Source organism: Cricetulus griseus, chromosome 2 (genome assembly GCF_003668045.3).
Source record: "Cricetulus griseus strain 17A/GY chromosome 2, alternate assembly CriGri-PICRH-1.0, whole genome shotgun sequence".
Classification (NCBI taxonomy): domain Eukaryota; kingdom Metazoa; phylum Chordata; class Mammalia; order Rodentia; family Cricetidae; genus Cricetulus; species Cricetulus griseus.
Genome location: NC_048595.1, coordinates 382,206,301 through 382,225,220, shown reverse-complemented (window position 1 = coordinate 382,225,220; position 18,920 = coordinate 382,206,301). Strand labels below are relative to the sequence as shown.

General features: G+C 38.0%; 1 protein-coding gene across 4 annotated transcripts in view; it reads right to left on the bottom strand.

The window, feature by feature from the left end:
- The window catches only part of Atxn10 (ataxin 10), a 137,227-nt gene that overhangs the window by 64,933 nt on the left and 53,374 nt on the right, over positions 1–18,920 (bottom strand). For all 4 annotated transcript variants that reach the window (XM_027396176.2, XM_027396177.2, XM_027396179.2 and 1 more), the window contains exons 8-9: positions 12,456–12,564; positions 10,583–10,752 (exon numbers count right to left, since the gene is read on the bottom strand). In XM_027396176.2, the coding sequence (XP_027251977.1) occupies positions 10,583–10,752; positions 12,456–12,564 (279 nt within the window). The remainder of the gene's footprint in view (positions 1–10,582; positions 10,753–12,455; positions 12,565–18,920) is intronic.

Here is an 18,920-nt window from a genome sequence, read left to right as displayed (position 1 = left end):
CTTAACACTTGAAGTAAAACTTTCTTATTTGTCCAAATTAATGAAGGCTAGAGATATAAAGAAAACTTAACAATGTCAAAAGTACTTGGGTTTTCATTAGATTCTGGCATGTAGTAGAAATGTGAAACACTCAACATTCACCAAAAACTAACATGCCCAACCAGAGTCCCTGCCAACAGAAGGTAAATTCAAATCCTATTCCTTTGTAGTAAAAAAGGAAAGAAGGAAAGAAACTCAACACACTACAGGAATAATCATTCTGTTTGTGTCTGCTTGCCTCTGCCTCTCTTTCACACAGACAAATTGATATGCACTCAAGAATGTCCCCAGTCACCTTAATAGGAACTTTTAATTATTTTTGTTAGTAAAATTCTCCAGATCATATGCTAATGTTTTACTCTCAATATTTTTTCTATAAAAGCTTAATTGAAATTCTTTTAAACCCCCAGATATTGGCTGAGGAAGGTAAGGACATATATACTACTACAAAAGTAGAACAAAGAAAGAAAGAATTGCTATAGTCACCAAGAACTGTCATTTTCTTCCTATCAGAGACAAACAGGACCTCTAGATCCATGCCCCTTTCCATGTGTGCAACCGTGTGTTTGTGGGTACATGCATGCTGAATAACTCTGCTCCTCTTAACTTCCAGGAGCTACAAGAAAAAAAACTAAACATGTAAAAATCAACACTGCTGCATGTTCACATGTAGAGGCCATCAGATATCTTCCTCAATCACTCTCCACTTTGTTTTCTGAGACAGGGTTTCTCACTGAACCTGAAGCTCACCAGTTGACTCAACTGGCAGTAGTGATACAATTAAGAACCCAAAGCATGGATCTCTGACACGCCACAGTAATAGCAACAGATGGCTCATACTGTTCATGTACGTCTCCCTTTTAAATAGTGCCATGCCCCTCCCAGAGAAGTACAAGCTGTTACTACTCCTATAATGAAACAGAAAAAGGGGAGTTTCGAAGTCAAACAATAAAACATCCTCAAAGCTTTAATTTTTGGCAGTACTAGGGACTGAATTTAGGCCCTTATACATGCTAAGTAGATGTTTTACTATTGAGTTACAACTATAGCCCTCCTCTATGCCGTAAAAGAAAAAAAAAAAAAAGTACAGCTGCAACAAACTAAATCTCTATAGGTATCCTCAAGATAGGAATTTTAATTTCACTTTCTGTAGCAGGAACTGTAAGTTCAAGAAACTAATGGTGACAGCTTGAGTTATGAATTTTGACATATTTCTTGAACTCGGATTACATTACAAAGAAGTGGAATTCTAAGCAAGCCAGATCTTGTCTATACATTCAATCATCAAATCAATAAGCTGTGATTCTGTGCAACTTGCTTCTGACTGAGGAGAAGCACAAAGTGCAACGAAGGGGACACAGATCTGAGATTTCAAAGTTCCTCCAGGGCTGGTGGCTCAGCGGGTAAGGGCACTTGCTTGCACCTGATGAATTAAATTCAATTTGCAGAACTTACACAGGGAAAGACCTGACTCCCATAAGCTGTCCTGACTGCTATGCAGGCATACAGTAAATAAATACATAAGGGGAAAAGTACCCCCAAACTCCCAGATATGTCCGAGAACAGTTAGAAATGGATAATGTCAAGAGAAAAAAAAATTAAAAAGGCATTTGTGGTAGACCTGACAAGAAAAAAAGTATTATTGTCTTAAAGTTTTCTTACATGCTTTCACTACTTCCTCAAACAATTCCCACCTACAAAGGCAAGGATATCAAGATTACTTTACATTTAGTAAACTCCAATGACATTTACCTACAAATTTCTATTTAAATATATATGTATATATGCACATATTTGTATAAGTATATATTTATATAATATTTATATAATAATATCTATATAAAATACTTATTTATATATTGGGGGTCAGCAACATGGCTCAGTGGATAAAAGAACCTAACCTGCCAAACCTAAGAACCTAAGTTGGAAACCCAGAACCCATATAGTGGGAGAAGAGAACTAACTCCTAAAAGTTGTCTGACTTCCACACTCATACCACAACATGCATACATACACATACATATCACCCACTCCACACAGAAATAAATGTAGTAACAATTCTTTAAAGCATATAGTTAGGAGATAATGAAATGTACTATATCTATTCAACAAAGGCCTGGAAGGGAGGCTCAAGTACAATGGAGAGTCTAGGTAGTTTGTTCCATACCATCACATTCAGTCATCCAGAGCCCACAGGAAAGTATAGCTGTTTCCATTTTGAAGCAAAGAAGCTGAGAGTAGAACTAACAGTTACAGTTAGTAAATGGTTAACTAAGAAGCCAGTCTATGTTTACTTAATTTTAGTCATGTCTGCACTACTGCAAATCTATTGCCTCTTGTAGTGACTGAAGGACAACAGGAGAACACAGCTTATTCTGTAGCTCCAAGAAACCAGGCACAGTCAAGGAACTGACCACTGAGAAGATGGACAAATACTTAAACTATGACTTGGTAGAGAAGTCTGAATGTACTTGCAGTTTAGCAACCCATCACCTGTACAGTATGATCAGCTCAAGACCCATGGGAAGACTGGGTACAATAAATTTCTCAGCAATATTACCCTGGAGACATAGAGAAAGTTTTTATATGAGAGTGGGATCAAGAAGCAGAAGCCAGGAAAGAGGTATGGGGTTGGCAATACAGCTGGAAACCGATCTAGTCTGTTAAGGTAAAAGAGAGATAATCAACATTTCCACATATCTCTTTGGCTCGTAGCTAATCTATACACACGAAAGACAAGTAAAAGTAAAACAAACACATGTATTTTGAAATACACACCATGATATATCCACACAGAGATGCCAATTCCATATGCAGAGTAGTAGGAAGCAAAATCATCAAAAGAAGGCATAATGAAGTAGAATGTACTTCCTGCTAACCTTAAGTGATCAGGAGCTCTAAAGAGCAACTTAAGGACACATGGATAATAAAAGAGGTTGGGAAGTTCACATAATGCTCGTACAGGGCAAAAATAGAGAAACTGGTCCTTCTCATGGCAGACAGTAAGGACCCTGGCACCCAGGCCAAGGCTATATAAGCTTGATGGAAGACACTAGCACATGCTAATCAAGACTTTCTTTACAAAACAATTATTCATCAATGACCAGTCAGCATCGATAGACAATGTGCAGTTACTAACCCTAAGAAAAACAGCCTCAATGAAACAATTGGGACACTGAAACAGCCATATATTTGCCTCCAGTTTTATGATTCACTAAACAAATACCCTGTTTGAAACCATATTACACAGGAGGGACTCAAAGGACTGGCTGGCCTGCCTGCTCTATACATGAGAAACTGAAACACTTGCCATGCTGCATACAAAAAAGACACTAAAAGCATGAAGAATATAAAAAGGCAGTTACATTAATTTAAATATCCCAAATAAAGCTGGTGAGTTTGCTCAATGGGTGAATTTGCTTGTCATCAAGCCTGACAACCTGAATTCAATCCTCAGGACCTATACTGTAGAAGGACTGAACACACACACACACACACACACACACACACACACACACACACACACACACACACACACACACACACAGTGACACACAAGCCCCCAAATGCATACACACTAACTAAACAAATGTTTCTCAAACAAAAAAAGACTTTCAGAATTTATCCCAGAATTCAGAATTTAAAGAAATTTTAACTTCCATGTGCACAGTTGTTTGTCTAGCCTTTGTTTACAAATGATTCCTTGAGCCAGAAAACAATGTTCTATTTACTTTGTATCTTCAGAAACTAAACCACATTCCATATTGTTGTAGTGAACATACAACTGTTTAAAGATTTATTTTATTTTTAACTGTATGTATGTGTGTGGAGTATATGCATGTGAGAGAAGGTTCCAAGAAGGTCAGAAGGGGATGTCAAATCCCCCTAGAACTGGAGTTGCAGACAGTTGTGAGACACCTAACATGGATCCTCTACAAGAGCAGTAAACTCTTAACTGTCAAGCCATCTCTTTCCAGCTCCTATGACAAATACTTTTAAGATAAATTGTCATAAGCCAACTGATGCTATATGGCTTAAGTGGTTGAGTGTTTCCCTATCATACACAAGGCTCTGTGTTTCATCACAAGCACCAAAAAGAGAAAATATAACAGGGGAGGACACACTTACTATGAAACCTATCATTTTATATAGTAATATAAATTTTTAATTAAAAAATTATAGATGACAAAAGATAAACTTTCAGTTAAGAATTTTCATTCATTTAATTGAATGCATAATGCTTACCAGGTAAAAAATTTAAAGGCATAACACAATGAGCAAACAAAGATGACAAATGTGCTTTTATGGTCACAGATGTTTAAGAACTGATTTTCTAGAGGACGGTTCTAGACAGGAGAGTCATGAGTTACATCTTCTTCACACACTGAACCTCTTCAAATGGATTGATACCTGCAATGAAAGCTTTGTGTGCACATATGTCAGCACAGAGACCACCAGGCATCAGCACCAAGGCTAGGAATCTCTATGAGGAGGAGGGGGAAGGAAAGAAGAACAAATCAGCAATGCCAAGGAGCCTTCAGCAGAAGGCACCTCACAACCAATAAGTGTATATACTTTAGTCAATAACATTTTCTTTTGGGGAAAAGGAATAGTAGATAAACTAATTATTTTCTCAGACATTTCAAATAACACATTTAGCTTTAAGAAATAAAACTTTTTTTCTTCAAATAAGGCAGAGAAGTAACAACATTAGTGAAAAGCAAAAGAATGGGGAAGAAATATAGTCCATATATTCCATACTCTAAAGAAGCCAAAGAATGGTTTCTTTGTGTTTACAGCATCAATATCCAAGTGCTTCTTACATTAGAAACCAAAACAGAATCATTCTCCATCCAGTCCACAGAGGTTTAAAAGTAAACTAATCATTACAGCTGTCACAAAGAAATGCTATGTTAAGTGGAGCACAAAGTAAGTAAAATGAGGCGTCTGTAGGAGTAGGAGCACCTCTTTCATGGTAAGGACATTTGGATGCCTTTACAGTTCAGGAAGCAGCCCACCAGCTCCACAGAAGGATCAGCTCAAGGACTAGGTTCAATAAATTTCTGAGCAGGTTGTCCAAAGGTGCAAATACAAAGGAAGGGGATCCCTCATTCTCACACCTCCAGGCCCTGGCCCAGTTTTGTTCAGAAATAACCATTCTGGGTTGATCACCCCAGAATAAGGTCACCCAGAATTCTGATCCTCCCTGGCAGGCCTCTGTAACAGAGTTGATGGGTAAGAAGTACTAGTGCATGCCTGTTAGCCCCTACTGGCATTAATGGCATCTCCAGGACACACAGACCAAGTCTGCATTCAATAAATATCAGCTTAATTAAATCACACTGAAATCTCTTTGTGCCTTAGTTTCTCCATTTAAAAATTGATGGAAACAAATTCTCTGTCAGTCTTAGCCCACTCTCTCCCCCAGGAGTAACAGGCTCTAGTTACCTAATACAGATGCAAAAAAATATCAATCTCAAAAGGCCACAAAACAGGTGCCTTAGCCAGCTACTGGACATCACATTACTACAAATGAAGTTACATGACAAGCAAAACTACAGTAGGGCTCAAAGGGCTTCCGATAAAGTTTCTGAGGAATTAAGCACCATGCACAAAGGTTCTATGAAAGTTTCTATTGTGAATAACCTTGTGGGTCAGAGGCGAGATCCCCAGATGTTCCCTACAGAACACAGTCCTCTGAGCAAAACAACTGCATTCTTCATAAGCTGTGCCTGCTTGCAAGAGCCCTCTCTAGAGGTCACTAGGGGGAAGATGACTTCTCTATCCTCAGAAGACAGTCTACTCCCTCCTGTATCTCCTAGCCATTTGAATGAAATTCTGCCCTAATTGCAAGCAGCCTCTGGAGGTGCTAGAGCATACAGGCTGGGAAAGCTTGACTGAAGGCAACTCCATCTACTTTCTTGTGCTACTTACTGCTTTGGAGTCTCCCACTCTTACTAGTAATCTCTTACCCAAAGAAAGCCCCAAGACTCACTGCCTTCCCAGAGTGAACTTGGGTAGAACTATTAGCATCTTGTAGGGAGGTGATAGCTGTCTCCCCAGGAAAGAAATTCTGGTAACATTCCTAGAAGGGAACCTTCCCAGGAAGCAAATATTCATCAACCAAATGAAAGGCCCTGAGGATTAAGGATATTCACAGTTGATGGAAAAATGAGTAAGAAAAAGGGAGGAAAGCACACTGGGGTTTCCTAAGTGAACCCAGAAGGAGCTGAAAGGGTCTGGTTGGATGACCTATTGGGCTGAAGATTTTTGGGAAGTCTAAATCTTTCCTGCCAAACTGTAGGAAAATTCCAAAATAGGAGGCACTAGAGTACAGGAGAATGAGCACAAACCTGGGAATTCACAGGAAAACAAAGCTGAATTCTACTCTGACTTCTGCCAATACACCAGTAGACAGCCTCTCCAGTCACATCCCTAGTAAAACCTGCTTTGCAAGGCTGATGCAAATGTTAAAGCTGACAATACCCATAAGAAGGCATGATGCAGCAACACAGACACTAAACAAATAAATCATCCACTCCTTTTTTCTTTTGGTGAGATGACACAAATCCCCCCAACTCAGAATCTTTTTTAATCTTGGAAATATAAACCCAAATTTATCTGTAGGCTCCAATTTGCATAGAAGCCAAACAAACCACCTAAACAACACCCTGGGAATTAGTGACTCACATAAAGATCTATTCTCCAAACATCCACTTCCCCAGAACTGGAACAGAGGTTTTAGAAAGCTACTGAACTTTATCCCTTGCAGAAATAATAAGCAAGGAAAATACATTTTTACTGTCCAACTGGAACCAGGACTGAGCTACAAGAATAAAGAAGCTTCCAGAACATAGAAAAAGAAGGGGGAGGGCGTCCCCCATAGTTAATGCTTTCGGGTTTGAGCCCTTGTTAGCACAGGAAAGACACTGGGATAGAGAGGCATTCTCCCACTCAAAGAATGAATCTTTCATGCTCTCTGGAGTGTTTGTTCTACTAGAGAACACACAGCAACTTCCTGGAGGCTCCAGGGCCCTCTATGCAGCACTTGTGTACACTCTACGCTTTTTAGGGTGCAACCTGCTCCTGACTCTGTGAGCTATCCAGAAGCCTAAGGGTCATTACAGTGTATTCCTGTGAGAGGCCACCCCAAATTAGCAACAATAATAACCGAACACAAGGAACTCACCTCTGTTGTGCTCCTAAAGAAAGGCAGTTTTGGTTATTAAAACAGGTAAAGTGTCTTAATCCCTATCAACTTTGTTTTACAAAAATCAATCCAGTACATTTCCAAGAGGGAATCAGTAATCTTAGATATATGCCTGTTCAATGAGGAGGACTATCCAAATTGTACACACACCAGACAAAACAGCAGGTCTCATTCTCCCCATGATCGACTATTACATAACAAATTGTGCCAAAGGGTAGCATAGTACAAAGGCCAGTTGTAGTTTCAATCTTTATCCCCTATCTTTTTCAGATTGGATGATTTCTACCTCTGAATCAATTATACACACTTCCCTATCATCTCTGTGGTATTCTTAAGAATTCATAAACCTTTTAGTTTCAGATACTATATTTTTTCATTTCTATAGTTTCTACTTAGTTCTTTCTATAGTTCTTATTTCTATTCTATCTTTTCATTCATATAATACATACTGTCCATTCACTATTACAACTGTTCCTTTAAAGTCCTTGGCAGCATCTTTGTGATTTGCAGTCAGCTTCTTTTGAGTAATAGTTCTTTTAACAATGGAATAAATTTTCCAGTAAGACACATGATTTTGTTTTGACTCCTAGACACTGCATAAACTATTCTGTGGAAATTCTTAATTATATTATAGTCCTGTAAAGAGGGTTATTTGTTTGTTTGTTTGTTTGTTTGTTTTGTGAACACTTATTTTAGTTGACTTAAATATAAACTTTGCAGACTGACAACTCAGATTTCAATAATTACTTTGTCCCCAGTTTACTTGCTTGGAGCCTGCCAGGTTTGTACATGATTCAAACATAAGCAAAGACTTAGAGAACTGAGGCAGAGAACCTGGGCTTGCTTGTACCTTTCAGGGATTCCCTCCTCACTTCCAATAATATTTGCCCCCAAACTGTTCTTTGTTTTCCTTTTTTATTACATTTATTGAAAGGGAGAAGAGGAAGGGGGGAGGGAGAAAGGCAGCAGTTGGGGAAAGAAAGACAGGGAGAAAAAAATGAATATATGTCACAGCACCTGTATAGAGGCCAGAGGACAACTTGTGGATCCTAAAGATTGAACTCAGGCCATCAGGCTCGGTGGCAAGTGCCTTTACCCACTGAGATATTTTGCTAGCCTTGTTTGTTTTTTTTTTTTTTTTCCCCCTTCAAGCTAGAAAACAAGCAGATTTCCTGTAAGTCACATTTTGTCCCATCCCCTTCTTCTAGTATCAATTTCACTCCACAATGTATGAATTTGTGCCAATTTTAATGTCTTTAAAAGACTGACTTCATACAGTTTATAAATGTTAAGGATGATAACAGCATCTTGCACTATTAACAAAAGGAAAACCTACACAAATTTTTTTTCTAACTTCACTTTTTCTCACAGTGCTGAGATCCATAATTAAGAAAAGGCTTTGCCTGGGCCAGTCACATAAAGAACCAAGACTGCATATACTTCCAAGATGGCTTTTTGCAAGGGTTTCTGGTACCACGGAGTTTCTTGACTAGTTCCACTCTCTGCATCTCAGTTTTTAGAGCCTCTCCACATGGTTTCACTAAGTTCATAGCAAGGTGGTCTGGAAGAACCAGCACTTCTTACATAACTAGTTTCTAAAAGCTGGGCAAATTAAGGACTATGCCACAAATGATACAGGCTCATTCCTATCATATGTTACTGTTCAAAGCAGTCATGTGAGCTGGAGAGTTTCAAAGAATGGAGAAATAGATGCCTTGATAGGAGTATGGTAAAATGACATTCAGAAATATACATACAGTAACAAGAACTTTTATAGATGTCTTAGAAAAATATAACCTGTAACAGATTTAATATTTAAATAAGCAAAACAAACACTGCCCCAAGTAAATCCCAGTAAGACAAAGAACCTCTAGTTCCAGCTGGGCGTGGTGGTACATGTCTTTAATCTCAGTGCTCAAGAGGCAGAGGCAAGCAGATCTCTGTGGGTTCAAAGCCAGCATGGTTTAAATAGCAAATTTCAGAGCAACCAGGGCTACAAAGAGAGAGCCTATCTGGGAAATTGAAGGAGCTGAGTGTTACTTCAATGTGAAGCACATGACCTAATCATCATGTGGCTCTTTTATCAATATCAACCTCATGTTTTCAGTATAATCAGCTCTACAATGATAAGTATAAAAGAGAGGACAAAAGAAGTTCTAAAGGGGGCCTCTCATATTTCCAGAAATTAAATGCATATCCATTCAGAAAACCTAGTATTAAAGACTCAGGACAGGACACTATTTTTTTTGGGGGGGGGCTGCTCAAGATAGGGTTTCTTTGTATTGCTTTGGAGCCTGTCCTGGAACTCACTCTGTAGACAAGACTGGTCTCCAACTCTCAGAGATCTGCCTGCTTCTGCCTCCTGGGATTAAAGGTATGTGCCACCAATGCCCAGTAATACTAGACTTCTTTTTATTCTGTTTCAGACAGAGTCTTGCTATGTAGCCTAGGCTGGTCTTGATGTACTGATCCATTTGTTTGGTCCTCCCTGGGGCAGAGACAACAGTTATGTGTCACCATGCCTCACTCAATGTTTCTGAAATGCCTATTACTAAAAAAATTTCCAAACTTGTTAAAATCATTTTTTTCTGTTGTTCTCACTATGAAGCTCTGGCCAGCTGGAACTTACTATGTAGAACATAGTAAGAACTGACTTCATACAGTTTATAAATGTTAAGGATGATAACAGCATCTTGCACTATTAACAAAAGGAAAACCTACACAAGTTTTTTTTCTAACTTCACTTTTTAGAAAGTCCAGATGGCTCAGCAGATAGAAAACACTTGTTGCAGAGCCTCTCAACCTAAGCTTGATTTCTGGAATGGATGGTGAGAGGAGAGAACCAACTTCACATGCATGCACTGAAAAGCATGTACTGGCACTGTTTCACACTCATACATCTCTCTCTCTCTCTCTCTCTCTCTCTCTCTCTCTCTCTCCCCTCTCTCTCTCTCTCTCTTCTCTCTCTCTCTCTCTCTCTCTCTCTCTCTCTCTCACACACACACACACACACACACAAACACACACACACACACACACACACACACACACACACACAGAGAGAGAGAGACATACACACACCACTACAATAAAAAGCAAAAACCACTAAAATAAAAAGCAAAAAATTTCAAGTATGACACATTGTGCTTATTTGTAGAAGAAAAAATGTAGCATACTGTTTTATGTTACATATTAGCCTATAGCTATCCTGTTCAATCAATTTTCTAAGAACTCACATAAGATTTCACTCGCCCCCCCAAGTGAAGGTATTCTAAATTCTAAACAGCATATTCTAAACAAAGTTATATGTGGAACACTAGGAAATAATCTTACTTTATCTTGGTTTTCTTTATTCTTGTAACACAGATTTCCAATCAGACGAATGAGATGAGATTTAAACCCTTCAGCCATGTGTTCGATGTCACCTTCTGCTTTTAGAGAATCAGAGGGACTGAAGATGTTCGAGGTATCTTTTCCAGTTACATGAATCACCCGTAAAACATCTAGAGCAAACAAGTAGAGTTCATTTTCCATAAGAAAATAGCACACAGCATCTAAGTTCTACATAAACACAATGGATTAAAATAAAGTAGATAAAGCACCTACCACTCTCTCGATAATGACTTGAGTGTAGGGGCCAGCACAGCAGTTGAGCACCTACCTAGAGTGCACACTGCCTTAGTTCATCCTCAGCACCACCAGAAATACAACAGCGGTAACAATAACTACATAGCTTCTTTGCTTTTGTATTCATTTTTTTAAGTCCCAGTTTGAAGGAGACTGATCATAACAATTAGTCTCACTCAGAACTCAGAATTTCTATTTATTCACAAAAAGAGATTAAAATTTTGCAACTTTTTTCTTATAAAATGATTGTTTTCTTTTTCTTTTTTTTTTTTTTTTCCAAGACAGGGTTTCTCTGTGTAGCTTTGGAGCCTGTCTTGGAACTCCCTCAATAGATCAAGCTGGCCTCAAACTCACAAAGATCTACCTGCCTCTGCCTCCCGAGTGGTGGGATTAAAGGTGTGCGCCACCACCGCCAGGCATAAAATGCTTTTCAATTCCAATATATTAACACAAAATCTAATGTGATAGCTAGTCAGACAAGTGTAAATCACAAGAAGTTATGGTAATGACTTACAGTTTTCTCAATGGCCAATAATCAGCCTGAGCCCTGGACTGACATTTGCTATAAACACAGCAAATAATACTGTTCTATTCTGTGAATAACCTCAAGAGCCTATGAAAATACACAATCTTATAGAAGTTGCACATTTTCCCACATTATTTCATTTAACTCTCTGGAACAAACCTATTAAATGCAGACATCACTGTCACAATTTTATATGAAGCAATCAGACTCAGAGAAGTAGTAACTTGGCAGAGATAGGATGGCAACCCATATTGGTCCTAGATTCATAATGATTCCCAGTTTGGTTGTTTACTCTGATTATCATTAAAAGTATTACATTCAAAACAGAACTCTGTAATGGAATTCTACATGCCTTTACAGATCACTGCTGGTTCAACTACAACTGCGGATACAATGACATCTTTCTTCTTCTATATTGACATCTAGAAAAAGTACCTTTTTTTTTTTTTTTTTTTTTTTTTTTTTAAAGAAAATACTGAACAGTGGCAAGCAAAACCTAGGTCTGGGTATCTACGTGAATGGAGGCTCTATTGAACGTAATTTGCAAACAACTTTTGAATAAGGACAGTAAAGCTTCAAATACTGGCTTCCTAATTATTAATTGTTAATCTTGTTACAAGATTAAATCCCTAATGTGAGTGAAACACTATTCTTTGTTCTTAGAAGTATAATTGGGGAGAATATATTACCAGATTTTATAAATGAAATTTATGGTATAGTAAAATTTATGAAATCACCCTTATCATTTGCAAATCCCCATCATGTTTCTTCAAAAACACTCCCATGAGGTGACACTGTAGGTATTTGCAGAGGGGCCTGATTAGTCATCATACTGCTAAGTAGGACCCAAACTCTACAGAAGGGAAGGAACAACAATGTGGCCTCAGCTTAAGCAACCTGAGCTGTCAGCATTACACCACAATTCCAGTCAACAAAAAATTTCAAAGAATCTCAAGTAAAAACACCAAAAATAAGGGCTTGTGTTTGAATTCACAGCACAGAACATATCAAAGATTTCTTAACTAAAAATGCTATGTCTGCTATTTCACTCACCAATCACTCGTTCCATCAGGCCAGGAAAAACCTGCAGGTAGCCCAAAAGCTCCGTGTTGGATGTCATTTCACACAGAACGTCCAGAAGCCGAATGGTAGCCAGTGCTTCCTATAAAATACGGAAACCTCCTTGCTAGGAATCAGAATTTTAACTTTTATTGTTATAGATAATGATGAGAGAATGAAATGTTGTAACAAATACTGCAGAGAAAAACAGAAGTGTTTAAATATTCCTGAATGATCACTAACAGCTGCATCAAGAGGGCAAGATTATGTGTCATTTGTTATGTGTCTTCTTGAAGCAAAAAGTAAAAAAGCTCTTATTAAAGCAAAAATACCTCCTAAGAGTGGGATAAATGGTCAAAATTACAAGCTACACATAACACTTATGCAAATATTTCCTTTTATAGCATTCTTAGTATGAAAGTTCCACTTTAAAGATGCAAACATTCCACAAAATACATTAACTTCTTGTCCACAAAAATTCTGTAATGTTCTGTGGTCTGAAAAAACAATGACTTCAAGAACTTACATTATTTCTGGGTAAATCTAAGCCTTTATGCAATGTATTGGTAGGGTGGAAGAGACATTATTTGAAAATGCTAGCTCACAGCTACTAAATAGTTTATATGAAACAGAAGGCACAACCAGGAAATCACCATGTGCCAACTCTATGGCACTCCATTAATCCAATGTATTTTCCAAAGGTGCAATTTTTAAAGATTTTAAACCACACTTTTTCAAGTATACAATATTTGACAATACATAGTAGCACATATAAATTTAGGTCATGAAGATAAAATTCTTCAAAACAAAGAAATTCCTTTTGGTAAAACTATTCTTTATAGTCTTTAGAAAATTTTAAGATTTTAATATAGCTTTCTACAAATCTCAAAATAATATCAAGAAATAACAAACTTTAACACCTTGGATCTTTATTTCAAAGCTTTCACTTGCTAATAAAGAGCTAAGGAGGATATAGAAAGAAGTCAATATTGGGGCAAATCCATGAGCTCAGCAGTGCTTCTGCACTCTCTTCTACAAGTGGTGACAGGCCAGACTATCTCCTCTAGATAACAAGTCTACTGGAGAAACAGAGGCTGATTCTTCATAGCGCAGGTTGCTGCTTTTATTTTGTTTTGTTGTAACTTGTTTTCTGTAGACATAAAATTTATTGTAACCCTTTACAAATAATTCTATAATAAGCATTCTGGTACAAATACCTGCAGTTTCCAACAAGTAAATGTGGGTTTATAAATTCTTAAAAATCCAATTTCTGGATCAAGAGTATGTACATTAAAAATAGTTTAGCAGTTCACCAATCCACTAGAAGACCATTACAAATTTTGCAATTTTTTAAAGATATATTTTATTTTTAATTATATGCATGTGTTTGAGTGTGGGTTTGTCACATGAGAGTGGGCTGGATTCCCAGGGAGGCCAGAAGAGGTCTCTTTCTTACTGATTAGTGTACCCTTTAGAGACAATGAGCCCCAGAGCTTTGCCTATTTCTGCCTCCTAAATGTGGGTATTACAAGAGCACACCAGCACACTTGGCTTTTTCACATGTGTTCTGGGAATCAAACTCAGGTCCCAATAGTGTGTGTAAGCACTTCACTGCCTGAGCTATTACCACAGCCCCATCTCACTCTTAGTTCTAAGACAGTAAATGTTTAATCTTTAATTATGTGTATGTATGTATATGTCTGTGTGGGTGTGTGTAAGTGACCACAGAGGCCAGAAGCATTGAGTTAGAGGCAGTGGTAAGCTACCCAGTGTGTGTGCTAGGACTAAATAGGTCCTCTGAAAAAGCAGTACAGGCTGAAACCACTGAGCAATCTTTCCAGCCTTTAAGAGAGTAACTTTTAAATGATATACCAAGTAATGTGGGCTGTATTATTTGTTTGTTTGTTTTGTTTTTTTTTTCAAGACAGGGTTTCTCTATGTAGCCCTGGATATCCTAAAACTCACTCTACAGATGACGCTAGCCTTGAACTCATAGAGATCTGCCTGCCTCCGCCTCCTGAGTGCTAGAATTAAAGGTGTGTGCTGTCACCATCATCCAGCTAGTTTTATTAATAAGAGAAATTTAATGAGTAATATGGGAAATATGTTAGGTGGGATTAAAATGACTTCCTTTTAGTCAGTAACACAGAGTCTAGGGGGAAAAAATCTATGTCTAAATAATGAAACTTTATTCAACTTTTAAAAAACATATAGTAGGGCCACTAAGAGGGCTAGGTAAAGGTACTTGTGCCCAAACCTCAAACCCTGAAATCAACATGTTGAAAAGAAAGAACCTATAAGGCTTTTCTTTTGTTTTGTTTTGAACTCTTTGGGGGCTCACCACCCAGCTCTCTTTCTTATGAATGCCCAGCGTTAGCTTGGCTTTTTTCTACCCAGGTTTTCTAACTTAAATTATCCTGTTTCTCTTTAACTATGTTTTGCCTCTGGGCTTTTTACTTTCTTTCTTTCCTTCTTACTCCATGACTGGCTGTGTGGCTGGCCCCTAGTGGTCTCTTCTCCTTCTTTATTTGCTCCTCACTCTTCTCCTTGAGCCTAAATTTCTCCTCCTATTTATTGTCTCTGCCTGGAAGCCTAGCCTATTTCTCTCTCCTGCCTAGTTATTGGCTGTTCAGCTCTTTATTAGACTAATCAGGTGTTTTAGACAGGCAAAACAACACAGGCTTCCAGAGTTAAACAAATGCAACATAAAAGAATGAAACACATCTTTTACATCATTAAACAAATATTCCACACCATAAATGAATATAATACATCTTGAACTAATATTCTACAAGAACCAATTCCTCCAAGTTGTCCTGTGACCTCCACACTTATGCAGGCACACACACACCATTAATTCACAATACCAAATAAATAAATTAATAGGTAAATGATTAGCCTGGCATAGGTGGTGCATGCCTATAATACCAACATTCAGGAGGCAGAAGTAGGCACATCTCTGTGAGTTCGAAGCTAGTCTGGTCTACAGGATGAGTTCCAGGATAACAAAAAAAGTAAATGATTACATTTTTTTTAAAGCCTAAATTTCTTAAAAAAAAAAAAAAAAAAAAAAAAGGAAAGCCTTAGACAACAAAAATTCAACACAAATGGCTCTGTGGGGGCTGGGAAAACCTGAAACTTCTTAACTTTGTTTCAGTGACATCAGCTAAAGAATTGTTTACAAGCCAGGTGGTGGTGGTATATGCCTTAAATTCCAGTACTTGGGAGACAGAGGCAGGTGGATCTCTGTGAGTTTGAGGTTAGCCTGGCCTACAGAGCAAGTGCCAGGAAAGGCTCCAGAGCTATACAGAGAAACCCTGTCTCAGGGGAAAAAAAAAAATGTTTACAGAACAAAGTGCAAAAATAGGATCCTTATCAGTTTGTGCAGATACCATTCTTACTCATTCCATAAACACATATTAATTGCTACTGCAAAAAAGTTGCTTAATTTGGGTTTGCAAGGACTAAATGAATAAAAAGCCTTCTAACTAATGGTAATTCTCAAAGTGTACCTTCTGAAGGAAAGGTGATGCTCAGGACAAGTAACTGAGATTCAGTAAAGTCAACCTACAACTATTCCTAAATGGACTACATAGAGTAAGTGGACCAAAAGATGAGTGTGATCACCTTAGCATGCCACTACTTCTGTAAAAAAGCATATAAAAAAAGCCTCAGTATTTTCAAACTACACAGGCTAAAGAACTTCTATAAACATAGCTACTTTCCACCACAGTCTTGTGAAAACTTCATTAATTAATAAATATCTTATTCTTGTAAGGAATCACTGCTGGCTTGCTGGTCGGTGGCTTGGGGAGATGAAGGCACAGCAACGATGTGCATCACTCACTAACGTTCATAATGACTCTGACAACCAAGCAACAGCCAGCCCATAACATCTAGTTATGAACAGAGACTCTCTGGAGTCGGCATCAACTGGTTCCAGAATACAACTTGACAATATGGTATATTGGAATACCAGTTCAAGTGACTTCTTCAAGCCTTCGGTAGTTTTTTAATCCCATTTCTATCTCAAAATATAATATATGCAAATTAGCATATTCCCTCCTCCCTTATAGAAACACTATTTGAGGGAAAATATAAATTTTTCTACATAAAAATCAGAGGCTAAGGAGATGGCTGAGTGGGTGAGAGCACAAGCACTTGCAAGCATGAGGCCCTGAGTTTGAATCCCTAGTACCCATGTAAATAAACTAGGTGTGCCTATAACCCAGCACTGGGGAGAAGAGTCAGGTAGATCCAGAGATATCTGTGGCAGGCTTGGCAAAAGGATAAGCTACCAGTTCAACAAGAGACTCTGTTTAAGATAGTAAGGTAGGGCAATAAAGGAAGACACCTGATATCTTGCTCTGACTTCATGGACATACACACCTGCACAGCCCCATGCATGCAACACACACACACACACACACACACACACACACACACACACACACACACACACACAGAGAGAGAGAGAGAGAGAGAGAGAGAGAGAGAGAGAGAGAGAGATAGAAAGTATATCTCACTATAATACTAAAACTTTTACACAATTCTTGCGAACAATTTAAAGTCAGTTGTGATTTAACAAATACTGGTTTTTTACTGTTTCCTAGAAAATTACATTTTTATATTAGATTATGTTTATTATGTATTACAATATGATTATATATTATACATATATGTGTATGGTTATATATTTGTATGTGATTATATATTATATAAAGGCAACTTATATATGGTATGTATTATATATGTGTATATGTATATATATGTTACTTTTCTCATGTCTGAGACTAAATAACTAGCAAAAGTTACTTAAGAAAGGAGGGGTTTATTTTGACTCATACTGTGAGAGTTGGCTTCATCATGGCCAGGAAACAGTGCTGACAAAAGCAGCTGCAGCAGCAAGAACATGAATGAAGCAGCTGGTCCTCAGTCAGGAAGCAGAGAGAGGTAAGGGCTGGTGCTCATGTGTCAACCTTTGTGTTCAGTCTGGGACCCCAGCTCATGGACTGATGCCATTGCTGTTTAAAGCACACCTCACTGCTCCCCCTGCTGGGAACAAAGGAACTATCTCCAGAGAGGAAATCAATGCTGAGACTTCTTCCTTTCTTTCATAGGAAGAGAACTGCTATCTACATGAAGGCAACAAAAAACAGCAGCCAAGTGGCCTGAAATTCAAGCACAAAGAAGGCAGTGCATTCTCATGGCCAAACTATCCCAAGCATGACTTCAACTATACCAGAAGTCAAGAAATTCCCATGAGCACTCACTGTACTATGATCTATTTTCTGTTTCTCTCTACACACCAGTTCATGCTGTTTGATTGACCACTCTGGAGTCCAAGCTCTCCCACATTGTCTCAAGCTACTGCCAACAGCATTCTAGCATCAACCACTCCTTTAGTGATCAGTCTTGTTGGGACATAAATAATCTATTATCATTTTAAAAAATATATTTGAAATCTACTTCATTGAGATATGGTTTGTACGTAATATACACCTTTAAGAGTATAAAACAGAGTTTGTCAAAGTACACAGCTATAAATAACATTTCATAAAGTTCCCTTGTGTCCCTATGTAATTACTTTCACCCCTGACTTTAAGCCCCTGCTAACATTATCCATGAGTCTAACCTACTACTAAATCTCACAGAAATGGAATCCTAGTCTAGCTTAGTCCACCTGCTCACATGCTAGTTTGGGATCATCTTTCATGCTGTTCCAGATGTACCTTTATTTTACTACTGAGCAGTTTCCAAGAGAAAGCAATTCTGACTTTAACTCAGAGAAGAGCAAAGAAATAGGTACAAGCAGAGGTTTTCCAGTAAAAAGGTAGGGACAGAATTACTGCCAACTAGCTTTAGTAGCCTTTAGTAGAAAGGAGAATGTGAGATGGTTAACCAGGATACTCCTACCCTGAGTAGGGGAAATAAAACTTTTTAAACCACTCAGAAACCTTTATTAAAAGGTTGCTGCTGTTGTTTTAAGACTTTATTTTATTTTATTTTAAAGGACATATTTTTGTTTTTTATATGTATGAGTATTTCACCAACCTATGTGTATTACTGGTGACCTCAAAGGCTAAAAGAGAGCACTAAATTTCCTAGAACTGGAGTTACGGATGGTTGTGAACTGCCAGATAGGTGTTGGGAACCCAACTCAGGTCCTTTGGACGAGCAGCAAGAGGGTATGAACATGTACAGAGTTAGACTACAGCACTGTCTACAATGAACAGAGTAGAAACAATCTACATGTCTAATTAAAGGGGTGACTCCATGCATTTATTCATTCAGAGTATGTGTTAAATGCCCACTATGTTTATAGTACTATGACGATAGCCACACTTCTGATCAACAATGGAATTGACAAGTAAATGGCATAAAATCTATCGATGTGGCTTTAACACATATCTGTGACCTATGCTTAACTAAAAGTATCAACCAGAACTACTTTTCAAG